This window comes from Aptenodytes forsteri, unplaced genomic scaffold (assembly GCF_000699145.1).
Source record: "Aptenodytes forsteri isolate BGI_AS27 unplaced genomic scaffold, ASM69914v1 Scaffold6, whole genome shotgun sequence".
Taxonomy (NCBI): Eukaryota; Metazoa; Chordata; class Aves; order Sphenisciformes; family Spheniscidae; genus Aptenodytes; species Aptenodytes forsteri.
Window position 1 is genome coordinate 309,895 of NW_008795709.1, and position 27,608 is coordinate 337,502.

Here is a 27,608-nt window from a genome sequence, read left to right on the forward strand (position 1 = left end):
CAACTACATTAACAAGATATCGGGACAAAACCAGCCCATAATGTGCAAAGGCGGTAAAGACAAAGGGCCTGAAACAGCCTAACTTTCTACAGAGGGACTCCAAAGGGGTCCATTAGGATTCTGCTGCGCTTGTCAGATGAACGTGACTTGAATGTTGCCTTGTTTCTTCTTCTATTTCATCATGTACTGAACTTGTTAACCTAATGGCAATTCTGTTATACACCCAGTTACAAATTATGTAATAAACAAAGTATCATCTTTTCCACGCTGTCAGAAAGAGACATCTCTCACACAGTGCTTTTCAGTGCTCAAGCCTGCCCTTGTGGGAACACCATACAGCCCTTTGCTAGGTGTAACTATTCCCCTGAATGTGGCTGGGGTCTGCTTGTTGGTTTGCCGGTGCATTCGGCACTCAGAAGTGAGCGCTTTGTTCCCCCTTTCTTCTTTGATCCTCTGCAGAGACTAGATGTTCCCCCTTTCTTCTTTGATGCTCTGCAGAGACTAGACTCAATCTTTCCTGACATTTTCAACAGTGGCCCTACCAATGCATTCCTGAGGCCTGAAATTACAAGTGTGGTTCCACATGAGCTGAACACCATGCTTTAAAACCAGTCCAGAAATGCTTGTCTCAAGTTTGGATGTCTGAAGATAGACGACTATGAGAAATAGGAGATACTTTTGAATATTTTTGTTTTTATATTTACCCATGTTTTATATATATAGTATCATAACTATAATGGTTTTAATAACACCATCAGTCCCTCTCAATTTCAACATCTTCACTGCATCTGGGATAATGGCTGTGTTCCTTGCCTCTACTGCTTCTTCAAACAATGAAGTAAGAGTAGGATACTGCCAGAAAAGTCTCAAAGACCCCTGTTTCCAGAGATAATGTGGTATTGTCAGTACTATTCCAATCCTGTAAGACCCTGTGAGATACACCTAGCATCTATTTTCACCACAATTTTACATATCCTATGAAGAAAATTTGTAATCCGAGTTTGCCCACATAAAACGGTAAGGAAGCACTGGGCCACTGGAATAGAATTTAACCCCAGTAAAAACACAGCAACTGACCAACAAAAAAAGAGTGTGATGGGGAAAAAAGCAAAAGAGAAGTGAAAAATGAACAGGTGACAAGTGGCTGGAGGGCTTCTGTAATCTACCAGGAAGAAGAAAAAAAGTGATAAAAAATTATATGGTGTTTTTCCTATAATGGTGATTTAATTTTAACATATGAAGTGTTTGATGGCAAATCCTCAATCTCAGATGATGAATATATTTTCGTAGTGTAGAAATAAAACGCCTCAACTAGCACTACCACCACATTTATCATAAAACAAATGGATTGACTGTATAATCTCACCAGTGCAGTCTCATGCGACTGTGGCTGCTTAAAATTGATGATCTCCAAAGCAAGTGTCTTTTTCACTTTGGCTAGGTCTGCCTCTCTGGCTGCTTGCAGTAAAGAGTGTCCTTTGAATTCATCTGTTAGAGGAAAAAGATGCATTTAATATTCAGCAACATGTCATATTTATAAATGTTATTGGAGAAAGGTAGCTATACTCAATTAAGAGGAAATAAGAGTATTTCTGTACATCTTCAGATAGTAGCTGACCTGGGACACAGAACATGAAACATGGTTTACTGAAACTGAAGGGACATTCTAAAGGAGAGGGGAAGTGATTCCTTGAGTAAAATCCTTAGAGCTTTTCTCCCTCAACCTCCACCCACTTGATATTAAATGCATGTGACCTCTGAATTACCTATGTATGTGTTCAAGTGAGCACAGTGCTATTACATGCTCTTCAGAAAAAAGCATTACAGTTGCTTTTCAAAAACCTTGCTGTATTTAAAATTACTTGCTGTATTCAACTACAAATAATATAAGGTAAAGCCTGAATAAATATATATTATTTATATAAAATAATATATATATAATTTAAACATAAAATATTAAACTATTGGTCTTAAAGAAAGCTAACCAGCTAAGCATTTGAAGCCAGTCTGCTACAAAGATGAAACAGGTTTTGATAGCAGCTGTATCTTTGCAAGTACAGAGACGTAATTTTGTTATTTTCAGTGTCACATCTTGTTCATTTCAGCAACTAGTTCATTTTAGTTTTAAATCATTTTGAATTTGAAAAGGACTAAAGTGTTTCTCTTAAAATGTACAAATGAAACGTAGGTTAGCAAGAATGACATCGGAACCTGGGAACTAGAAAAAAAAAAAGCTCAACAATCTCAGTAAAAATATCAGTATTTTTCTTTCATAAGCAAGCGTGAAATGCTAAGCTTGTTGAGAGGGGCTTTCTTCTCTCACCCTTGTTTTAACATCCGGTGCATTTGTGGATTTAGAAAGAAAAATAAATATAATAACTTTTAAGTTTTCATTTAAAATAGAATTCAAATTTCTTTGTAAACAAAGCATTACTCAAAGCACAAGTACAAATAAATCTTGTAATAATAAATAAATGCAATATTATTCCTAAAGTATAAAACCAAAGAACTCAAGAATATAATAAACATGTTATTTTGGGTATGCAATACAGGATGTCCATCAAGACACTGTCAAATTTGGCATAACGCTCACATTTGTGTACACATTTCAGTGGATATTAATGGACATGAATCTTTCCCCACTCCTCTCCAGGAACTATAAATACAGAAATAAAACAAAGTTTAAACAGATTTTTTTTTTTTGCTTGCTAATTTAAACAAATGGTAAATTAACCTGCCTCAAAGCCAGAAGCATCTCTCAAGTTAGCCCAGAATAGAGAGTAGAGAAGTAGCTAATGCTTTGCTCTCCTAGAGCAAAGTTTGCTGCTGCACATGGTCTCACCACCTTCACATGCAAAGAACAGTGACAGATGACAACCTGACTAGCTGTGACTGTGAGTCACAGGATCACATTCTTGGTGTGTTGGGGGCTTCTGCTATACTGGAAAGGTGACAGACAAAACCAAAAGCTTATTTATAATTGAGTTCAGAATCTAATTCTCAAGAAGGAGTTTTCTGTAACTTCATAATGCTTTCTTTCCATACTTGTCTCATTTCATTATCTTTTACAGTTTATAACAATGAGAAAACAAATCCCCAAAAGAGGGCAAACAAAGGCAGACAAATTCAAATTAGAGCTCAAACACTGTTTTGTAAACAGCATAAAGATTGCAAAGACTACAAAAGAAGGTGCTGGAATTTCCACCTCCAAGTTTGCACACCGAAGCTACCTACACCTGGAAGTTACTCTAAGTGTGATACAGAACCTTGATATAGAGGCTCCCATGTGACTTAACTGGACTTTAAGCATAAAAAACCCCACGGTCACTGATTCAGCAGCGCCTTAAACATTTTAAACCTAAGAAAACCAGGCAATATCATGAACAGTATATTAGAGGTGTCTGCGTACTTCAAAGTGAGAGGCACAGCTGCCATTACTCTGCTGCTTTGCATCTAATTGTGAAGTATGAGGAAGCTGGCTTGAAAGGAAAGCACCCCTTTACACCCACCGATAACGGTTTCCAGTCTCAAAACACTTACAGGTCAGTCTCTCCCTTAGCTCAGGCGTTGGAGCCATATCGACCGCACTCTTGCCGTGGCAGTTGACTAGCGTGGGATCCGCACCGTGACTCAGCAGGAGGGAGCAGACCTCTACACGGTTCTTGGAAGCAGCCTCGTGCAAAGGGGTAAACTGCCAGAGGTCCATAGCATTCACACAGGCGCCATGCTAGCACAGCAAAGAAAGCATTATATTAGTAAGAAATCATCTTCAACAACTAAAAGCTTACAGATTTTCATTTCATTATAAAAACTGGTTCCATTCTTTCATATATGAACACATACACAAAAAATTAATTATAAAAATACCTGTATATACAAAAATACTGCTGAATCCTCAAAAAAAAAAAGGAATTTCTGTATGAGGTAGTTTTTCAGTAGAACAGATTTTTCCCCAGAAAAATTCAAATCAATGAAACTCTATCATCTGTCCAAAGAAATTAGGTGGGGAAAAAACCCACATACACTGTACCACAGAAAGACCTAAAGTTGCAGGCTTCTGAAGTCACATACAGGATTGTCTGAAACCTGTTAGTATAGGAAAAAAAAAATCTTCCCTTTCAACTCTGGTATAAACAGTTCACCTCTCACCTAACACACCTAGATCTACAGTAATTACTTTCCATCCTTCTGCTTACCTTAAGCAGCAGCTCTGTAACCTCATAGTGTCCATATGAACATGCGTTATGAAGAGGCACAAGACCACTGTATGGGAGAAGGCAAATAACGAATTTATTTAAGCAGCATTTTTAAAAAAGGAGGAACAATTTTCTCTCTACTGAGAGATGAACAGAAATCAAATTAAATCTAAAATATTTAAATATTCAAATATTTAAAAATTAAGGTTCACAAACTAATGGAAAAATCTAACCATCCCAAACAACATGTTACTTAATATTGGCATTAAAATAGGGGTTTTTTTTGTCCTAACAGGCCACAGATGTTTAATCTTCCACTAAGATTAGCATTAATTGGCTTTGAAATTATCTTTCTTGAAGCTATTAAGGGGGGGTGAAGTCCCATTCCACATTCAATTTGCTCAAGAGAAGTCAGTGTTCTGTTTCCGCCTAAATATGAACTCCTGTTTATTTAAAATGTTATTTTGGCATTGGTGAAAGGCAAAACTCCCCAGATAATGCTAACATAACTGCTGGGTATATTATGAAGATGTACAAATACCCATAGAAAGCAGACTGAAATTGCTGCTCCAGACTGTGGAATGACCTCATTTTACTCCTTTTTTTGCAGTACAACCTATTTAACTGTGCAAGATACTTCTAAGAGAGTCCCTGTGATTTTTTGTACAGCTATATTACTGGAGGCCATACTTAAAAATGACACTAGCAAAGTAAATAACAGGGATCTAGTCATAAGCACAAGACATAATAAAAAAAGTCATGCACTGAAATGGAGATGCAAAGGGGACAATTATTACAGAAGACAAAATAAGTTTAATTCAAGCCAAGCAAGACAGGCTAGTTATGGCTCAACAAACTGGGATCCATAATACACTGAAAACAATAATTAACCCTCCACCATTTACGAAAAATACAGGGGATGATTCCCAGAATTGCAAAATCAACTCAAAGAACATTAGGACAGCAAATACTAGACAACAAGGTAAACTTAATTTTAAGGTAGATGCTCTCAGAAGCAGCATTGCACTTGTCACAGGAGAGGGAAATCTGTTTTGGGGAAATTTTTCAAACTTGTTTTCCATCGTTACTTTTCTTAATTACAACTTATGGGTGTATGTGCAAGACAGAGAGAGAGTATCCAGTCCACAGAGCACTCAAAAAACCCCTGCCCTCTTCCAAAATGATGGTCATCTAAGAGGATTGAGGCATTCAAGGTCTCATCAGCAAAGACAGTCAGCGCAGCAATCCACCTGGCCACTTCTGCAGCATGCCCTCCCCTTTTCTCTTCCAGCAAATTATGACTTTGTGCACAACAGCAGTAAGGCAAAGAAAGGACCACTGGAAAAAGAGCTGCTTCCTTGGCTGTGGTCCTCTTCGGGAGTAACTAGAAGTGACGACCATTTTGAAGATGCGGCACAGTTCCTCAAGACTCTCTCTGAAGTGACCCCATTGAAGAGAATCTAACAGGTCTATAAAATCAATGTAACCTAATTTAGCTCCATAAATAATGACATTTATTTATAACCTATTTACTTATAAATTATGTATAAATAAGAAACAGCAAGGAAAAACAAAACACCACACTCATTGTAAATGTGTGATGCTGCTAAAAAAAGTGGGAGGTCAGACATTTCTAAGTATGTTTGGGTTGTTTTTAAGCTTGATACAAAGTAAGTGTATCATTTTTCCTTTCTTTCCTTCCCCCCCCCGCTCAAGTTCAATTTAATTACTTTTCACACTTTTCATACTTTCCAAGTAGATCATTCAAACCTCATTAAAGCATCTACGCTGGAATTTTCTACCAAGTGATGCTGAAATTTCGGAAAGGTGTGAGATACCTAAAACTTGCTTAACAATGCTGGATCTACCTGAATAGGTATTACATGCAGCTTTACTGTGGTGGGTTGTTTTTTTTTTTTACTTACATAACGTGTCATCATGCATTTCACAACAATCCTGATCAAAAAAGCCATTAGGTGTGAATGTACAGACAAGAGTGCTACAATTAGTCAATCTTCAAGAGTTTAAGTACGCTTGGGACTGGTTTTGGAAAGAAAAGAAAAAAAGAAAAAAGCTAAGATCTTAATTTAAAATCTCTTTTAACACTAGGCTGGACTCAGCAGAATATGAAGATACAGGAAGTGCCTCAAGTTTGCTGATGGAGACAGAACACACACATTAATATCCTACCTCTATGGACTCTGAATACAAAATGCATGCCTTTAACCAGGGGCCCAATTTCTACAACGTTAGGACTTAAGCCTTCCTATCAGACCACCATGAGAATCATCACCTTAGAGTTCAGAAACGTATGGCTGAGAACAACGTACAGCAGATATCGTTCCAGATTTCTGACTGCTGTGTGCTTTTTGTTGGTATCTTATGTAACTACCATCCTTACTGCAAAAATAGAATAGTTTAGCTTCTACTGTATCTTGATTTTTGCTGGCAACATCAATCAAGATAGATCTCCGAGGACCACTAGTTGTGAGCACATGAGCGTTATTGATATTACTTGGAATTACATCCATATATACGTGACAAAGCGATGAGACTATAGACAATTTTTTCAATGCACATTTTTTCACTAAGCCCATGTATCTTTTCCCCATCACCTTCCTTAAAATAATGCAATTAGTCCATGATTTCACAGGGTAGTCTGTGCATGGAAGTAAAGAATAAGGTTTGGAAAAAAATTTAAAGGTGTAATAGAAGACTTAAAACAAGTGCAATCACAGCTAATCTGTTATTGGGGCTCTAACAAAAGTTTATTTATGATGAACCACACCCAGATTTTGGAAGCAAATGTCACATTCTCAGCCAACTATTTGAGATTATGCTGCAATGTGAAACAGATAAATAATTCTTCATCTTGATTAATACAAAACCACTGCTGCAAACAGATAATAAATCAATTCATTTTACATACCCTTTGTCCTTTGCGTGCACATCTGCACCATGCTGAAGCAGAAGTTGGACTATTCGAACTCTGTTGTAGCCTGCTGCTAGGTGTAAAGGAGTAGACTGCAAAGTAAAACAAAACAAGATGAAGAATGGGAGCCACATAAATTTGAAGTCCTGCACTTCCTGCCATTTAAGTGCTCTTCATTTCTCTTACACATTGGATGGAGATAAGTTACACTTCCCTTCTGTGATTAGCCAAATTAACAAATACACAACACATGCATGCCCTTCCTGTTGTCAAACCAACTAAGTGTTCCTTAAGACGGGGAAGAATCCAGGTATCTCCTAAGGCAATAACAAGCTCATCATTTAAAGTTAATTTAAATAATGGTCCAACTTTGTTTTGTTGGTTGTTTTTTTTTTTTTTGGTTGGTTGGTTTGGGTTTTTTCCTTGTTTTTAAATGCTATAATTAATTTTTAAAAGGCTAGATTTTTTTTAATTCATAAGCAAATTTATGCAGATCAGGCTGCACACTCACAGGTTACAAAACTTGTTGCAACAAGTGCACAAAAGGCAGACTGCAGAAGAAGAAATAATGCATTTATCCCATAGTAGGAACATTTATCTTCAGCTGTGCACCAAACAAGTAGCCATACGTGTTCCGTACTGTGCTGTGGTAAGACATACAGCGCAAACTGTATGCAGTTTGCAGTTTCTTGCAAAATACACCACCTCAGCAGTAATGCTCCTTGCTGCATAATAATAGAGTAAATAACAACATTTTTCTCCATAGCTAATTCATAAAAATTTTAACTGAAAGCTTTTGAAGTTGACAACAGTAATTCCGCTCAAAGTTTATTTTAAAAGCTTTTTATTATGAAACAAATTTTGTGTGCTGTCTCAGTCCGAAGGAACTGATTTCTTACACAAATGGGTGATGCTGTTTCCTCCTTCCCAAGGCTGAGAAGCAGAGGATTTTAAAGGGATCTTTGTTGCAATGTGTTTTGTGGCACGCAAACAAACAACACAATTTTATTACAGTAAAACCCCATACATAAACCAGCTTGAACACATGGGAAGACTTACATATCTCACTGTATTAAGCCAAGTACAGATTTACTGTCAGCATTAAAACATCATTATACAGTATTACAGGTGAGGCATCACATTTCACTATTATCAGGATTTAAAAAACAAAAAAATCAAGACAAATGGTCTCATCTATGGTAAACAGCAGCAGGTGCTATATATCCATAAACAGTATGGATTTCCAGGAATTAATACATATTTAATATGACCATAACTTGGAGTAGTCTGTATTATATTTTACTATAGTCTCAACACTTTGCTGCTTTGCTCCAGAAAGGGTAACTACTTTGACACTTACCAAGTGTCCTGTGTACCACAGTGAGGACACAGCTTGTACTGTCAGAAATGACAGCACAGGGCATCTCTAAAAAAACCACCTGGGTAACTCAGTTTTTTGGTGAAGCAGTTATGCAAGTTTCTCTAAGACCCATCTTTGGAATTATCTATACTCAAAATAAGGAACTCTAACATTCCTAACCTGAAGATCCCTAAAGTGTCTCCAAAGTACAAAACGCCAACAACAACAAAACAGGTCAAATCTTTTCAGTGTTTGGACATTCAAATTGTTAGGATCTGTTATTCTGTTCCAGAAAGGTTTCTACTACTGAATTAACAATTTGGACTGGTCCAGAAGGTATTATATTCTTTTCACATCTGCCCCTATTATAAAATAGCTGGCTTCTGCATATCATAAACACTAATGAAAATGTGGATAAAGATTATGCCGCTATTGACATTAGCAGAATACTTCAGTACTGTTTATTCTGACAATTGCCTTGGTTTGGTTACTAAATCCAGTTTTACCAACTGAATTAATAATTTCAGAAAACCTGCAAGGAATTTGAAATAGACTGCAGAAAAGTCAGTCTATTGAAATGTCTAAACTCCAGAAGAAATTGGAGCAAACACTAAATCTTTGGACCACTGCAAGATCCTTTAACCTTGCTACAATTAAACTATATTCATTCTTGTCTGCATGCTACTTCTAAAACAACGATGGCAGACTTCCAACATGATGCTTTACTCATATTAAGCATTATTAATAGGGATGTTCTCAAAGATACATCAACCCTGGAGTCTTGTTAACTGCTTAAAATTGAAACTATTACGACTCAAGCTGGGACTGTGCATTTTGTATTTCTAGGGCTATTAGACCTGCATTTGCCAAACAACTTCATTAGAGAAGAAACCCAAAACATTTCAAGCTTATAGCTGCAAGACAAATGATGTAAGTGAAGCAAAACAGTGACATCCCAAATCTTCAGACAACTGATATCCCTGCCTTTCAGAAAGGTGAGCTACTTCCTTCTCCTCGAGCAAGGCCACGCAGACACCACAGTCCCATGAATGAACACAGAACACCATGTCTTCCCCAACACACCAGGAATTAGTTATTTAGCTGCAGCCAGGTGCCTGATGTTTGGTGTGCTTGCCTTCAGCGAAGCTGCGTGCCGTGCTGCAGCTGCCTCTCCAAGGAGGCACTAACTGATGCTCCCTGCGCCCATCCCTGGAGACGGGGCTATCTCTGCCAGTCTTCATGCTTCGACTCTACAATCGCAAACCGTGTAACCTGGAGGATGACGCAGTGCTGGAGACACAGGCAGTTAGGGGGCCAGAGAGACCACTTGACGGAGGGGCAAGGACAACTAAACACCCAGGGCGTGCAGAAGAAGCGATCCTGGAGGGCTGCTCCCCCCATATCCAGGCCTGGTGTATCAGAACCCACAAGCCAGCATTACCAGTTCCTCTTTAGGTTGGCTAAAAGGCTCTTATACGTGCTGCGCTTACATACGCTTCAGGAAGGAGGAAGCAGAAAGGCCCTGCCTCGATGCTTTTTTAAGGACTTATCTTCCTTTCTCGTGAGAAAGAGCATTCATTAATTTTACAGATTTAATAGTTAAAAATACTAATCTGACATTACAAGCTTGTATGCTAATTACAGAAACTAAGTACCTAAAAGATAATGTCGTGCTACAGGAAATACTCATTATATGGGATTATTAGCCCTCAAAAAAAAAAAAAAAATCAAGTGAATGATGGTAGTAGAGACTGATGTTTAAAATTAACGTGCTGTTTATATAGCACTAGAAAAGCAGAAACTAGCACAAACAGCAGTATTGTATACTGCACCTGCAAGGTATATCAAACTAATCACTTAATATTAAGAGGTTAAATTGAGCTATCAATTAACCCCTCCTCCCATGTCTTGCAATACCTGGCAAGAGACTTACTAACAAGAATCCCTAGAGGTCACTTACCTTCCAAGACTCACATTCACAGTTACCAAGCCAATCACACTGTCTTACTTGCTAGTGTAATTAAAAAGAGTACAACTCCACTTTCATTAAGTAAAGTAGACCCTCATGTGAGATGCTCACATTAAAGTTTTACGGCAGCTGTAATTGAGTCAAAGCAGGTACTGTGCATTTCAAGGAAGGTCACTGTACACAAGATGGCAATCACTGTCAACCTGTATACCTACAATTTATACTGAAGCAGATTTTTTTGCCTGCAGTCTTTTTGAAAATGTGTTGCCTGGGAATATGAGAAATGCAGTTTTTAGATTTAAAAAAACGTACATGCAGCAGTTTGATACTATTTTCCTTGAGTCTTAGGTATTTTCAGACTGCTTTGTTACCAACAGCTGATTTGATGATCCCCTGTTAAAGGTCAGCCACTTTGAACTTGCTGTCCCCTGTTCATCTGCATCAAACGAAAGGGGCACGGAGGAATCGCCAGAGCTGCAGGCTGCTGAGCTGCTTCTACTGAAATCGGAAAAATGGTTTCAACAAATTGTCCACAGGCAACATGGGAATGCTGGCTCCAGGCACCATTTGTTTCCCTTCCCATCTTGCTAAAGAGTCTTCAGCAGCTCTTAGATGGTAATGCTGCCACAGCCTCAGAAGAAAGCTGCATTTTCAGATTCAAACCATGGATTGCCCATTTTATGGACAACTTTAAAACTGAGGGATGTTATGTAAGGATCATATCTCATGCATTATCTGCATGATCAGTAACAGCTGCAGGAAGTGTTTTAAGAACTAATATTGCCTGTTCTTGCTTTCTGCTACCAAAATCTCTATATAATGCTACCAGATAACAATCTTAATCAATGTGTTTCTCTCATTCTCAAGTTGTCAGCCCAAAGGCTATTAAAAGCAACAAACAACAATCTTATCACATGTATGATGTCTCATCATACATCTAATTTACAACAGTATACAGTGATTTAGAGTTATCATCATTTACTTTCATCTTCTATGGGAAGGGCATTCTCACAATAAAGAGGCAACACCCTGATTTTGAGAGCCAGCTCTGGCCTTGACATACTATGGCTACTCTCATGTTCAGGAGGTCCCCACACAGATACGCACCAGTAAGGGTGGCTCTCACACAGATAGACAAACAAGTATGACTTGACAGAAAATACCTAAGGACACTCGTTATGTTTCTTTTTAACTCTTCTACAACACTCTGATGACAAAGGATGTCAAAAAAAAAAAAAGGAGGAAGGAGTAGGGATTTTAAAATGTTTCATGTACACTAATATATGTGACTTTTTTACCTTGTCTATAATTATCTTCAGGTTTGGTAGATTTGGAAATTGCAGGTATGCAAACTCCCATCTAACTTTCATCAAACAAAACCTTTATTCTAATCAGACCATACCGCCTGTAGAGAGCAGTACCAATAAAAATAATATCTTAAAACTTCTGTAGTTTGTCTTACAAGCTCTCTTCAAAACAGTGTTTCACCTCCGCTGAATTAAGGGAAGAACAGAGAGGTTTCTAATCACAGAAGGGACCTTCATTTCACAGTTCTGCATAAAACTGACTGTTTTGAAAGATGTCCTGACTCCTGGTAAGATGACTATTTAAATCTGGCATACTAAGGAAAAAACGCTGAGCAGGCAAACAACTCTCATAAATTCTGACGCAGTAAAGAGATAGAACCTTTCTTTCCAATCGCAATAGTCTCTGTCTGCTTGATGCTGGTCTCTTACAGACTTCTCTAAAATGAACTGCATCAATCATGAGTGTAGACATTCCGGATGCGAGTGGAGTATCTCCTGTTGCCACTTTATCATTCTGATTAATAGGGTAAGAAAACAAGTTGCAACAACATCACAATCTTGAAGAGACATTCCTGAACTTTTCCACTGTAGAAATGATCAGGCTTTCCCTTTGCTGCTCACATACCAACTTGCATTCCAATCTTAAGCAGTGTGCCCATCTTACACCTTCAATTTTAGACCCAGTTGTAAGCTTTCTTAGGAAAATATCTCACTAACATTTGTTTGCATGGTGCCAAGACTGGACATATCAAATACAAAAAATTTGCTTCTAGAAACACGTATTTCAAATAACTCAAAATAATTATTTTATATTCATGCTACAAATGCTCTTGCACACCAGGTACTACAGAAATAAAGGTCCCTAACCTCAGCTAGAGCATGATGCTCTTATAGAGCAGGAAAGGGGCTGTGCTTCTGTTCATCAGCCACATGGCTTGTCAACTTCAGCCGCCCAAATTGTGCAACTTCCTTGGTCATTTTATAGCAGTACTGAGTTATTTAATTTCATGGTTGACAACTACGCTTTAGGGACAAACTTATAGATGCTGCTCCAGGAAAACAAGTTATGTCAGACTGCTGACTGTAGATGAGCTAGCTGCAACAAGTTTAAACTCTAGAGATAAATAAGCACAGGGATGAAGAGCTTAAACTACTTTTCTTATGTTAAAAAAAAAAAAAACAAACCAAAAAACAAACCAAAACCAAACAAACCCCAATTCCTAAGGACAAGGATTACAAAATGCGTAAGGAAGACATTTCTCACTCCACTGAGCTTCCAGTGGTAATTTAACTGCTTCATCTTCAGAACACAGCCACTAGTACTTACTTGGATTGTTGAACAGGATAGACTTAGTATAGTAAAATTCAGAAAAACATCACAAATTTCACATAGTGCTTTCTAACAGCTAACGACAGGGAAAATGAATTGAACAGCTCACCAATGCAGAATCTGCGAGTCACACAGTATCTTAATTTAGAGCTCTGGTATATCAGATGATCTCTTTGAGAAAAAAAAAAAGATACACTGTTTTGAGCTGTAAACCAGTGAAGATAAAACCAGCTTGATTTCACATACACAGTAGTGCTAGGGCAGAGCATCATCGGGCCAGAATGAGGATTACATGAAGAGTAAGAGAGAAATGTTTGCATTCCTTCTCATTCTGTCATTTGGCAGAAGGAGAACAAAGAAGTCAGCATTAAGAAGAAATTCTTCCTTGCAACTGAATACCTTTCAGAAGTTTATTCAGGTACCGTACCACCTGGGTTACGGTACAAAGCCCAGAGCAGGTCAGATATCAGGAACAGCATACCTCCTAGAAGTATTTAGAAATGTGTACCAGCTACAAAGCATTGCTTTGTGGATCACAGATTGGAGGAACATTCCTCTCTGTATTCAACTGTGCAGAAACCACAGCTCGAATGTTATTTTCAAATTAGTGTTGGACACCTCCAGACCGGGCAGATGTTCATAAACTGGAGGAAAAGATAAGAATGTAGAATAAAGGTGAAATGGAAAGAATTAATAAAATGGCTGGAGAGTTAAAAAGCACAGGAAGAGCAGAATAAAAATACTGCAAATACACTGACAGAACAAGCCTTCATTTGGAAAAGGTTTACTCGGGTGACAGACCAGGACTCTTCTACTCCTAATCTTCAGTGAGTATTCAAATCCGTTCCTTCTCAGAGATCTATAATGTCCAAACTACCGACTACTAAATGTTTCTCTAGTAGACATTCAGGTCTCTCTGACCTTTGAGAGACAATACAAGTTTCTGACTGTACCGCTGAACCTCGAGACTGCGTGACAAGACTTGGCATCAGTTCTACGCATTAACGCGGTGACCCTGTTGTACTGCAAGTTGGGCTAAATGTTGACAAATAAGGGGCAGGAGATTTATGAGAGAAGAGCTTTTTCAATCACATAGATACCTGGGGTAGGGAAGGACAGAAAAGATGACAAGCATCATCTTGCACAGGGGTAAACAAAGAAATAACCAGAGTGTCTCTGTCTCGTAGAGGTTAAAAGAAGGAAGAACAGGAAATGAGTGCTTTCACTTTTCTGCTCAGGAACTCCTCCTGCTGGCATAGAAACAGTGTCACCACAGAGAAGGTAGGTAAGTGGAGGCAAACAAGATATGCCCAAAAGCAGAAGAGGGTCAAGGGCAAAGACATGTTTCCTGACAGGAGCGAAAACATGCAAGCACTGCAGGACTACGCAACAGAAGAAAGTTTCATCTGCAGAGGCAGGCTTAAGATGGATGTTTGAAGATGACCATGTAAAAGCCTTATTAAATCCCAAAAGAAAAACCCAGTCTCCCTGCCCAGCAGATTTCTCCAGACAATGACATTTGACTTTCAAAATTATGGAGATTATCATCTTTGGCAACAGGAAGGCAAATCCTTAATCCATGTAGATAGCTCTGAAAGCTATTCTCTTAACAGTAGCTATAGAAAAAAGAAAATAACTCAAATTGATTACTTCAGAGAACAGAAAACAAAGTCAAACCTGGAAGAGCATTGTTACCTGGCAGAAAAAGGGCTAAAAGAAAGGCCAGAAGAAAAAAAAAAAGATACTGTGAGACAGAAGGCAGCAACCATGTTTGGAATGAACTTTAAAAGCAAAGATCAATCTGATCCACAAGAAAAAGCAGGTATGGCAAAGGGATAAAAGGGACCTCAGCTCCCCAAATATTAATTAGGAAGCTTAGTTCCCCAGCATCTCCAAACTAAGTTGCTGCCATTACTTTCAGAGACTGACCTAGAAGGAGAGACTAAGAGGGAAATGGTAAAGGGCTGGGAAAGATACTTAAATCTTTAAATGGGAACCCCACCTTGACCTCTGATCTTAGGATTTCACAAACAGCAGGTCCCATAAATAGGGTACTAGTGATCCTTGACCTCTTCCTAAATAGGAATTAAAATGCAACACCGTCCCCCTGCAACTCCTGAAGCTCTTCTGTATTTGCATGTATCTTAACCTACCACCCATTTGGTAAAACAGTTCCACAGAGGATGTGTCAGAAAAACTGAGCAACACCCCTCACAAACCCATGGTATTCTCAGAAAACTGTTCCTTGTAAGAATCTCTTCCATTTCTACATGCAAATGATGAAGGTTTGGCTAGGGATGGAACGGCAGTATGAAAAAGAAATTCTGGAGCTTCTACCATGAAGCAGCATTTGCAGTTTTCCCAGATTCAGAAGCACAGAATAGATCTCTGGCAGCACTCAAGGACATGGGGAGATGGGACTTTGAGATGGATTATCAGAGAAGCGGAGGAGTATACACTGTTTCTTTGGTGACAGAGGCTGGCACCTGAGGGAGTAGTGGCTTGCTGAGCTACATAAAGATGAAATGACAGTAAAGACCCACTCTCTTCTCCTAAGGGAATGCTGCTAATGTTATTTAACACTGAAAGATCATGTATACTGCCTTGAAAGATATGGAAGAACACTACATAGGAATTACTTACAGTATCATTGTGTCCAGGATGGCCATTTTAGCTGCTTCTTTTCATCACCTGGAATCTGTCAGAAATGCAAGTCAAAAATGGACAAGTCTGAGGCGAGGCACTGAGGCATGTCTGGCTCTTGCAGAGGCAAAGGCAAGAAGAAACTGCCCCTGTGATGTTATTAACTGAACTCATCAGAGGGTATTCAAACCTCTAGTACTCTAAGGAGCAGCGGGAAACACCTGCCAGCTAGAGGACAAACTCATCTGGGCTGGTGGACTGAGCACACAGGCATGCAGGACTGTCTCATGTCAACAGCTGGAACTTTTATTTGTTAAATCGCACACTGGAAGCTGTGATTCAAGTTTAGTGCATGGGGAAGAACAGATGCTACTGCTGCTGCTCTGAGCAAAGGGGCACGGATAGCCAAGTTTCTGCAGAGTTTTTGAAAGCATCTTAGTGCCAGCCAGCACAGTCCGCAGCCCGTCTCAACCCGTCAATCTTGTCAAATTGCAAGCTGCAGATGCTTACCACTCCAGGAAAGTAGGATGAGACAACTTTCTCCCCTCTACCAGCACAAATACATACATTTTTATCTGTCCTGTCAGCCAATGTCAGAAGCTGTAGAATCCTGTTCTTTAATTATTTGCTCAGGCTGCTGTTCCCTCTTTTTAATGAAATATTTCGGTGTTGCTCTGGCAGCACAAACAAGTGTTAACAAGAGACTCCTCTCCAAACAGCCATGCCAGATGTCTGGGGAAGGCCTGCATACAACATTAAAACAATCTGAAGAGGATGCACACTGGAATACCACAGAACCAAAACTCTGCTGTTTTTTGCTGTTCCGGTCTCCTCTTTTTCCACTTGCTATCAAATATCTTTTTCCTACTACAGTCAACTAATGATCTTTTATTCCCTTTTCTTTTTATATCTCTTTTTTACTACTTCTCCCACTCCATCTTTATATATTTACTTTGCTTCTCCTCCTTCCCCTTCCGACTAGAAACTTCCCAGGCTTCAGTTCATACGATTTTCACATTATTAAGAAATAAGAAAAACTTCTCAGAATATATTAATTTGACCATTCCCTCTGTTAACATGACATTCAAACCAGCACTTCACTCATTTTACTGAAAGTGGGGTCAGAATGAACTCTGTTAAGAACAACACTTGCAAATTGATTGCATTTCAGCTCCAGTGCTCAGTGTGAAATAAATATTTATGCCTTATATTTTGGAATGAAATTAAACCATGAGCTCTGAAATAATTCACAAAATTAAATATATAAAATGCTCTTTTTGCACTACAGTGATAATTTGCAAATTTTAGAATTTAACGTCTTTATAATCCAGCCAAGTTGACTTCATGGTTCCTTTGAAGAAGAGCCTTTCAAAATACAGGAAAAAAGACAGAGAATTTATCTTGTACTTCCTGTTAGTATGTTTCAAAATTGAAAAGTTATGGTTATTAGAATATTAATATTCTAAAGAATTTAATCTGTAAGAAGTCTTTTATAAGTAGAAGTGTATTATATTACTTAGAAAAGACTAATCAAATAACCTCCATTTTCTTGTTCATCAATGACACATCCATCATCAATGACAACGCCCTATTTTGGCATTTTCCTCCCCTTTTATTGTTCATCTGCTGCCTGCTCAGTCAACTTACATAACCATTTCTACAACTGTTGTGTAAATACACTTTCTTTGCACATAAGTATTAGTAGTTCTTTTCGTTTAGAATTAAACTGATCACTCTAAATTATCCATACAACCTACGAAGTCAACGATGGGGTTGTATTAGCAAGTGATAACTCATGTGCTGAGAGAAATCAGAGGCAAAGGCAGAAAACAGAAGGGCTTTGGGTGACTTAAATTACTGCCATATAGACTGGGCAAGTATCACAGTGAAACGTGTAACAGGTGAAATGCTTGGATGCTATCAGGGATTGTTTTACAGAGAAGTTGGCTAGGGAGGCCACAGGAGTAAATGCAACTACTGACCTGGTACCAAGTAACAAGCAACACCTGATACAAAACCTTGCAGTAGAAGTTGCTCTTTAACACTGACTATAACATACTTAGATTCAACTTATCTACAGGGGAAATGCTTGCTAAAATAATCCAGCATAACCACACTAACCTTCAGAAAGGGGAGCTATGAAAAAATTGGGAAGTTTTCTAACAATAAGCTAAAAGTGGTAGCTAAGAGAATTAAGTCCTTACAGACAGCATGAAGACTACTAATGGAGACAATACAGGAAACGCTGTGCTAATGCATACCTTCTATTAGGAAGGGCGTGATAAATTGAAAGAAGCCAGTGTGACTAACAGAAAACTAAAAGAGATTACTAAAATTAAGAAGGCATCATTCAAAAAGCTGAATTTACAAGCTGAAGAAAATCACAAGGATCATAAACTCCAGCAGATTAAAGGTAAAAAATACAATTAGACAGGCAAAAACAGTTTAAGCAGTGACTAGTGAAAGGAACGCAAAGCATCCATAAATCCTTCTTCCAGCCCACCAGGAGCACAAAATCCACCAGACAGTCCAATGGGGCCAGGTGATACTAGGGCAAGAAATGGAGCTCTTGCAGGCATGAAGTCATTATGGAAGAACTAAAGGAACTCTTTGCATGGTATACATCTCAGAAAAAACAGGTAATTCTCACACCAGGACCCTGGCGAGTGAGCATGTGCGTATTTGGGAGCATGGTGAAGCTTGGCAAAGGGCCTGTCTGAAACTAAATTAAGCATAAAAGGGGTAATGATACCCATAACCAAAATGAACATCAACAAATTGCCGGGACAGGACTGCGTTCGCCCAAAAGACCACTGGAGAATGAATAGGTGAATTACTAGTGGTATGTGACCTTCACTTAAGATTATCTTGGTACATGAAGACCTGAAAGTTGCAAACCAGTCATTAAAACATGTTTTGGGGAACTAAAGGCCTGTAATCTTCATGTCTGCAGCAGGAAAAATGTAATATAAAACCAGCTAGAATTAGTGGACACCCAAATAAACGTGATCTGCTTGGGAAGAGTCAAATACTGTTACGGGAAGTTCCACCTTTAAAACTCTTGGAGTTTTCTGAAGCAGTCAACAAGCATATGCATAAGGGTAATCCAACTGACAGTCTACGTGCGCACTCAACAGGTTTTTAACTTAATCCTCACCAATGCTTTCTAAGGAAGATGATGTTAGGTCCTGAGATGGATGCATGGTAGCATGCAGAGATGGGAAACAGAGGGTACAACTAAATGATAGGTCTGACAACTGAGGGAGGCCACAAAGTACTCTAATATCACATTCAAAAGTGAAAAGCAACAAGAAAGCAGAACAGTTTACTTCTCGGTACCTCTCATGCTCACATGCAGGGATTTTGAGAGGGAAGTGACACCAAGGATAGAAATGGCATCTACAGCATTCACTATAGTCAACCATATACAGAAATCAAAAGCATACAGTCCATGGATTGAGCCGCCACATTTCAACTCAGACATAACCTCAGCAAGCTCTGTGAAGGAAGGACTCCACTCTTGAGATCACAGTAATAGAAACATCATCAGTACTCAACTTCTGGATGCTCTGTGAGCTGATAGAGCCAAATCCAGACCACAGCATTTAGTTAACGTGCATAAAATATTAAATGGCAGCTCTGCGCAAACCTGCCAGTTTGACTTGTGTTGTCTTGACAGTAGATGGATAATAGCGTAATGCAGGAAGCCGTCCCCTGTGTGAAGCTAACCAGCAAGGGGAAACAGTTCAGGTATAAAAAAAACCCCACACCTTTAATACATTTGAAGGTTTCCTGAAGGGCGCATTAAGACCTAACAAATGAGATTTCCTGATTTTTAGAGAAGAATACAGAGAGAATGACTACAGAGTAAACAATTTCTTTCCAATCCTTCAAGTGCACAATTTCTATTTGTGGACATGATAGACTACACTTCAAATAATTTCTGAAGAAAATGGAAACAGGTAAAGGGATACTCACTGAAACTTTTGGGGGAAAACATTTAAGATCTCGTAACAGAAACTTAGAGCAGGTAGATCAGTTTTACATTTTATTCAAAAGATATCATCTTGGGCTATAGAGGGTCTTAAGTGACACCAAGGATAGAAATTAAGCCACATCATCTATACTGTACAAAGTCAGGGGAGGGATTTTTGTCTTATCCACTTTGACCATGCTTGGCTGATGAAGGAAGATGGGATTACAGCATAGCAAAGGGCATAACTTGTCAGTATTTCTGACATACATGAATCCTGTGAACTATCTTTTTAAACAAGCAAAATGGTGTCTTAAAGGCAAAATACAGTTGTGGCCATTTTTAAATTTTTTTTGTGTGTGTGTACTGCATTGGGCACTTCTGCCCCAGGCACATCACGAACATTATGGCATTTGCTTTGTAACCTTTTTGTAATGTTGGAAATGTCACCTTTTTCACAGTGCTCCATTACCTTAATCCAGGAAGGACCCTTAATTTTGAGTGCAGGCTTTGATTTAAAATATTTAACTCAATTACAGAGAAGTATAGCTATAACTGAAAAGAGTACAAAAATGTCTGCATCTAATCTACAGTACTTATTTTCACCACTGAGGCACATATTCACTAAGGGAAGAGTTGCTTGGAAGGACTTTAGTCCATCTTCTCCCCTCCATCAGTCCTCCTAATGACAGCATAAACAGGAATAGGCTCTAAGGTTGTGAAATCCTTCATCCAAATCAAAGTTGGGAGTATGGACCATACAAATATATTACTGTGGGGCACCAAGGTATCACAGAATAACCAAGGTTGGAAGTGAGCTCTGGAGATCAACTCGTAATCCAACCCCCAGCTGCCCTTTTTCACTTAGTTTACTCAGGTACTGTGAATGACTTCATATCTGAGGTGGGATAAGAGCATATATAGGTCAGTTGCCATGGAGCAGTGGGCATCTGATGACAAGTTCTCCCATGACTGTATACATGCCCATACCCAATACGGGTCACCGGTGAGGCTGCAGAAGAAGCACAAACAATTGCAGCACTTGCAGAACACAGCAGTCATTGACCACAGTAAAGAAAGATCTTAAATCCCAAATTTTTAAAACAATAAGCTTTCAGAATAATATTTTTGTTTTAAACAGAAATAGACGTGCTCTCTACCATCCCTCAATCCCCAGAAAATTAGCTTGCCAAAATAGCGGAGTGCTGGCTCACATCTTCCCCTAGGCAGGCACAATACCTAGCTATATCCTTGAGATATACAGACATATTGACACACACATATATATAAGTACACACAGCTAGGTGTATATATAAACAGTGCATATGTAGGTATATATAGGCATATATATACCTATATACTTTTTAATTTTTTCATATATATAAAAATATACACACTCACACCCCTAGATATACCTTTGATACATATGCGTTTCATGAAACGCATCCAAGATCGGTGTCAACAAAGACTACTGATGGCTTCACACACTGTCAGGGCCAACTTTACACTAGCAAACATAAGCTAAACAGAGTACATTGTTATCACGTATTTCGATAACTGCAGTTCCAAAAAGCTGTAATCATGCATCACGAAACTTCTGGCTAATCTTTGCAGGACCCCAAATAAAGAGCCCCAAATCTGCACTTTTCCCACCCACAAAAGTAGTTTTATAGTACTTCATCAAAACCAGACTGACACTTTATGCTAGTAAGCAGCAGGTGAGCAGATTCAGCAAGGGCTTGTCTAGCCAGTTATTCTAGAATAACTGTTTTGGATTTACTCCATGTGGAGCTGTCTTTTTTTCTGAAATAAAATGACATTTTCTAGTTAAACAATTTTTTATATGTTTTTAAAAATTTTTATTTTATTAGACTAGTCAAGGAGAAAGCACGTGTTCTGAACCAAGAATATACACAGTCAACTGTTAATCTGGTTTCAATGTATGATTCCTTTGCTCCTCTCCTCTGCACAAGTTATTTTTTGTTGCAGATAAGCCTTGAGATTAGAGACTTTTGATATATCTACAAACACCACCAACAAACAATGTATGCCAGCAGAAAAAGCTCATAAAATCTTGGGGAAGAAATGATGAACATTGTGACACTAAATGATATATTACATGTAACAAAAAAATATACGTATGTGTAGACTACGCACAGAGATTCAGACATACCCTTGGGTATGACAAAAATGCCTTGCATCAAGTATCTGCTCACAAGTCTTTTACTCAAATATGCAGCTTTTGTTTGCAGCACAACATTTAAACAACACTCTTTTTATTATATGTGAAATAATTAGACTAGTCAGGAGAAAGCACGTGTTCTGAACCAAGAATATACACAGTCAACTGTTAATCTGGTTTCAATGTATGATTCCTTTGCTCCTCTCCTCTGCACAAGTTATTTTTTGTTGCAGATAAGCCTTGAGATTAGAGACTTTTGATATATCTACAAACACCACCAACAAACAATGTATGCCAGCAGAAAAAGCTCATAAAATCTTGGGGAAGAAATGATGAACATTGTGACACTAAATGATATATTACATGTAACAAAAAAATATACGTATGTGTAGACTACGCACAGAGATTCAGACATACCCTTGGGTATGACAAAAATGCCTTGCATCAAGTATCTGCTCACAAGTCTTTTACTCAAATATGCAGCTTTTGTTTGCAGCACAACATTTAAACAACACTCTTTTTATTATATGTGAAATAATTTCTTCCAAAAGGTGTTCCATACTCATCTGAATATAATCTATACACCATAAATTTATAGAACAGACCTACAGGTTTATGTGGTATTAGTTTTCATTTTTATTACCATTGCACAAGAAAAATGCACACAGTTATAAAGCTTTATAGTGTCACTAGCACACAATTTGTTCACAAGTCTTGCAAGGCATGGCATTTTTCCTCAACCCCCAGCTCCTAGAGCCAAGAGGATTACACGAGAATCTCAACCTCTGCTCAAGTCTGTAGGTTTAATAACTGTAAAGAAAAAGCTTGTGAAAACATGGGTTGATTGTTCCGTACAGACTCAGAAATTGGAAGGCATACCAATTTTCTTTTGAACTGCAGGATTTTTCATGAAAATGGTTGAGAACAACCAGAATTCTGGAACAGGGGCTGGCAAATCCACTTACCAGCAGCAAATTGGAGACTCCCTGGTAAGAGGAGACATAACTCACCTGATCTTGTTAGAATTCAATTTCTATTTATCAGCCCTTTGTTTACAGGCTGATCAAGCTGGCTGCAGACAGAAAGAAGCAGAGGAGGCAAGAGAAGGAATCGGCAACCCCATCCAACAGAACATTACTTGGTGTCAGAGATGTCCCATAGCAGGAGCTGAGGGGCACGCCATCCTCTCCACAAAATGCACACATGCAACCCCTGCACAAGATCTTGCTTCAGGCCAAGGATGCTGGTACTCAGCACCGCATTGCAGACCTTCTCAGAGTTGGATTTCTTACGTCTGTACCCTGCATCCATGAACCTGGATGCTGCCGTGCACAAGAAAAATGAATGTCTGTATGGCAGGAAGGAATGGGCTGAAGAAACAGCCTCAAACCCAAGAGGCAAGTATGTTTCCTATGACTCACAAAGTTTAATGCAAAGGCCTGCTACTGGTATTCGGGATTCAGGGTTGTCTACATCTGGTTTGGAAAGATGTAACAACAAAGGCGTGGGAAAGGCATAATACCAAGTATTGAGGACCGGTACTGAGAGCTGTTAAGGACTGAAAACTGGGAATAAACAAAGAAAGGGGCACTAGGAGCCAGAAGACTACAGTGAAATAAAATGAAGCAGGACCGCATGCATGCTAGAAATGGCCTTTTAATAAATAATTGCCCATTATTTTTTTCCGTAGGATCACTGCCTCATCCACAGTGCTGGATGGTCCCACGCTGGGAAAGAATGGAGGTGCGCTGTTTGCAAGCTCCCTGGATCACTTGTTGCAGAAATTTCTACATTTCTAGTTTCTAAGGAGAAAGGCAGGGAGGGAAGGTGCAGGAAGGAAAACAATGTAGTTGTGGAGGAATTGCATCCTGTGCTGCCTTCTGGTAGTAATTCCTGTCTCACACTGAACAAATACTTGAGACCAAACTGTTCACAGGTAATGCCATGGTATTCTTTGTTTTTCATATGGTTCATACAAAATGTAAATACAAAACGCAGCTGCAACAGATCAATGGAAACTATACTTTCAAAATATGAAGCATGCATTTCATTTTACAGAACAATAATTGTTCTGTGCTCCAAAGAGCTCAAAATCTCATATATTTGCTCTACTTCAAAAGAGATGAACCTTGAGAAAAGGACCAAAACAAACTGTTTTTTGAGTAACTCCTGACCGGAGGAGTTGGGTTCCCTTGCACAGAGAGAAGGTTTTATTCAACTGACACCTGAGTATTTTAGTGCCAGCATGCATAATGTAGTACAGGAGCGGGATATTATATACCAGCAAAAATCCAACTTCAAAACAAAAATCCAACCTCCCATTGCTAATAGCTACCATATCAGCTGGATGCAGTTCACTTTGGAAAGCTGTCAAGAAGTGATGTGGGAAATCTGCCTTGTAGAGAAGAGTTTTCATCTGAATTGCTAAAAACAGTGCTTCCTTATTAGCTCAGATACTTCTTTATTTTAAAAATGGAGGCAACATCAATTTCTTCCTAAAACACCTTTCAAGTGTCCACAACAGCTTTCCAAAGGAAATGAGACAGCTAGGAGATGGCTTCAACTCAAATTGCAACCATGATACATTCTATTTTAAGCCTGTCTCTTGCCACTAACTACTGGATTAGGTAAACTGTGAGTGTTTTAACAAGTCAGAAATCCAGCTCCCATGACAAAATAATACAGCTTTAGCTTCCAGTAGCAGATAGGAACCTGTTGTTTTAAAATAGTCAAAAATATTTTTTGAAAATTCACCCACAACTGAGTCTTGAAAAAGACACCCCCAGAGGAGAAAAATATTTGAGGGAAAATAACAGGGGTTGTAAAGCAAGGCTCCAGAGCCTACATACCTTTATGTAGATAGACACATAAATAGGTGGCTTGGCTTTTTGACAGTGTGAAAGTTCAGTATCAGCTGTTAACTTCAATACTATAGCATGTCTTCTAGAAGTCATTACTTCTATAGATTACATAAAGACCAAACAGTTTGGTAGAGCTCAGAGACTGGATGCAGTGAGATTTCAGACCCATCGGGAATACACAGGTGCCATGCTTTTTGTCTAAGTTCTGTTTTGACAGAGCAAATGCTTTGCGAAGCAATCTAAACAGAAGTGATGTAACACACAAATTTTATGTTACACATACCACATCCTAACAATTATGTGATTTTTCAGTCTCCTGTTAAAAAAAAATCAAAGCAAGACTAATTGGCATGAAAAATGACTCATATTTCAGCTCAGGCATTGCTTTTTAAAAAGCAAACAAATGGGACAGTTTCAAAAAAACAACAAACCAGCTCTTGTGAAATTTTAGCCTTGCATAACACTCTCATTTGCATACACTGTACCGTATAGCTCTGCACTGTATAGCTCAGTACTTGTGCACTATTATTTGTGCCCTCATGTATATATATTCAACAGACACACAGGCCAATACTTACTCAAAAAATCAACCATTACCTAGCTCAATGAAACAGTTTCTCTGAGATATTATTGTTGATTTTCCTTGGTCATCAAAACAAAAATCCATAAATTACATAGATCCTTGGTATGCAGGAATGCTTTAGCTAATGTATAAAATTGCTCTTTCTTTCGCACACATGCCTTCATTTTTCACTCCAGAAAATAATTGCAAGAGTAGCAATAGAGAATGAATTCCCTCTTCAGGCAACAGCTGAAGAGCTTCAGTAATGTGAACATTTCTGCAATGCTCATAATCTATCTAAACTGTGACTTGGAGGGGAAGAAGCAAGTTCAGTTTTCACTCCTATTCAGCCTTTGACCTCTATGCTAAACAAAGAGATGGAGCAATGGTTATCAGCACCAGCTGTAACTGTTTTAGCAGCATGGACTCCTGTCCAGTAGGAATCAGACTCTGGCTATCAATAATTTTCAAAAAGGCTGCAAGCAGCACACAGAATGCAGTAAGTCATTGTTATTTCCAACCCAAGCTGGTTTCAAACCAGCAAGCTACTGTCAGAGTTTTCCACCCCTTTTATCTGTTCTATGAAGCACAACCTCACAGCAGATGTGGTGCTTGGGAAATCCAGGAACTCCAGATGTTAGTACGCATGGAACACAGTAGTGCTGGGCGTCTCAAAAATGTGCAAAGCCAAGGAATGCACAAACTGGAGAAGCATGTACTCAAGAGTTTGTGGATATGTCTGTACTGCAGAGTAAGTGTGATGCTGAGAATCTCAGGCCACTCCACAGAGTCTGCACTTCCTGGCCCTGACAGCTGCGTTATGTCTGTAGCCTTACACTGTAATAAGTTTGAGGCTTGAAAACTCAAGGGATCTGCAAAAAATAACTACAAAAAGCATCAAGGAATGCAAAAGCCAACTTCCAAAATGGACAAATTCTCAGCTAGTGTAAATCAGCATAGGTCAATTGGAGGCAGCTACACCAGCAGAGACTTTCATTTACAAGAATGCTGTGCTGTAGGCTGAAAAGTTCACTTAATTTGCAGCACAGCTTAGAATGGTTAAACCCTAAGTGATCTTGCACTAGTACAGGACCTGAAAGCTTTGCCTTACAAATGAAATACTTAACAGTTATACCGCACACTTGCTACAGAGAATTACTTCACTTTAAACAGTCTGTACACATATGGTGGGGAAAAAAATAAATCTGGTAGACATCATTAAAAAAGCTAATTAATATCAATGGCAAGCCATCTTAAAGGGAGTCTTAATAACCAGTGCATTTACCAACAACCAAACACACAAACAAATTAAAGTGTCCACATCGATTAGCTTTAACTGCAATATGCTTTCTGAGCTTTGGGCATAAATTTTCAAACTAATTCAGAGGCTACAATAACACATAAATATTTTCCACTAGCTTAACATGAATTTTAAAAGCTTTTTTTTTTTTTTTAATTTTAACAGTGATAAATATTCTAGATAACATATCTGCAAGGGCTTATTCCTCTCCATATTGACAGAAATCACAACTCTGCCTTTGACCTTAAATCAATAGTGCTGGGGACTCAATTACTCAGTAATGCAGTGCTGTATTTCACCATGCTTAATTATAACACCACAGTGCACTATTAATACCTAAATATAATCTCATTTGAATGGTAAAGTCTTAAAAAAAAAAGGGAAATGAACTACTATGGGCAATATGTTACGGGGAGTATTTAATCAGTTCCAATACAGCTGAACTAGATAAAGCCCTTGTTCATTTGCCTGTCCTCAGATCATAAAATTAATTGTTTTAAAAACCTGGAAGATTCATTAACTTTCCATCAGTAATAAAAGTAAACAAGCAAAAGCTGGCTGGGTTTTCTTTCACATAGTAGGTATCATAAGCATGACAATTGAGAAAACATTTTAAAATGTGTATTAAAAATAGGAATGTTTTCACAATGGAGCTACATTTTTTGTAATCAGCAACAACATGCCTTTTAATGGAAAGGCAGCATAACCTGGCCTATCTCCATTGATTTCAGTAGAACTGGGCTGTTCCACAACAACTCCAGAATGGGCAGAGGTTTACACTATGGTCCACCACACTCCACCAAAAATAAAGAAAACTATAAAGGAAAACACTCCCAAGCTTTTATCTCCAAGAGTCAGATGTACTGTTACACAAGAGATGTTTTTAAGAGATGCAGATTAAGAATGTTCTGGTACACAGTAAAAAAAAACAAACCCAAAACAAACAACAAAAAACCCAATGTTTGTAAATCCAACAGTCTAGACAGACCATCA

At 38.5% G+C, this 27,608-nt stretch overlaps 1 protein-coding gene across 1 annotated transcript in view; it reads right to left on the reverse strand.

Moving 5' to 3' along the window:
* TNKS (tankyrase) overlaps positions 1-27,608 on the reverse strand; it is a 111,941-nt gene that overhangs the window by 39,272 nt on the left and 45,061 nt on the right. Inside the window, exons 4-7 of the mRNA XM_019473154.1 lie at positions 7,126-7,220; positions 4,197-4,263; positions 3,541-3,727; positions 1,367-1,488 (exon numbers count right to left, since the gene is read on the reverse strand). Coding sequence (XP_019328699.1) covers positions 1,367-1,488; positions 3,541-3,727; positions 4,197-4,263; positions 7,126-7,220 — 471 coding nt within the window. The remainder of the gene's footprint in view (positions 1-1,366; positions 1,489-3,540; positions 3,728-4,196; positions 4,264-7,125; positions 7,221-27,608) is intronic.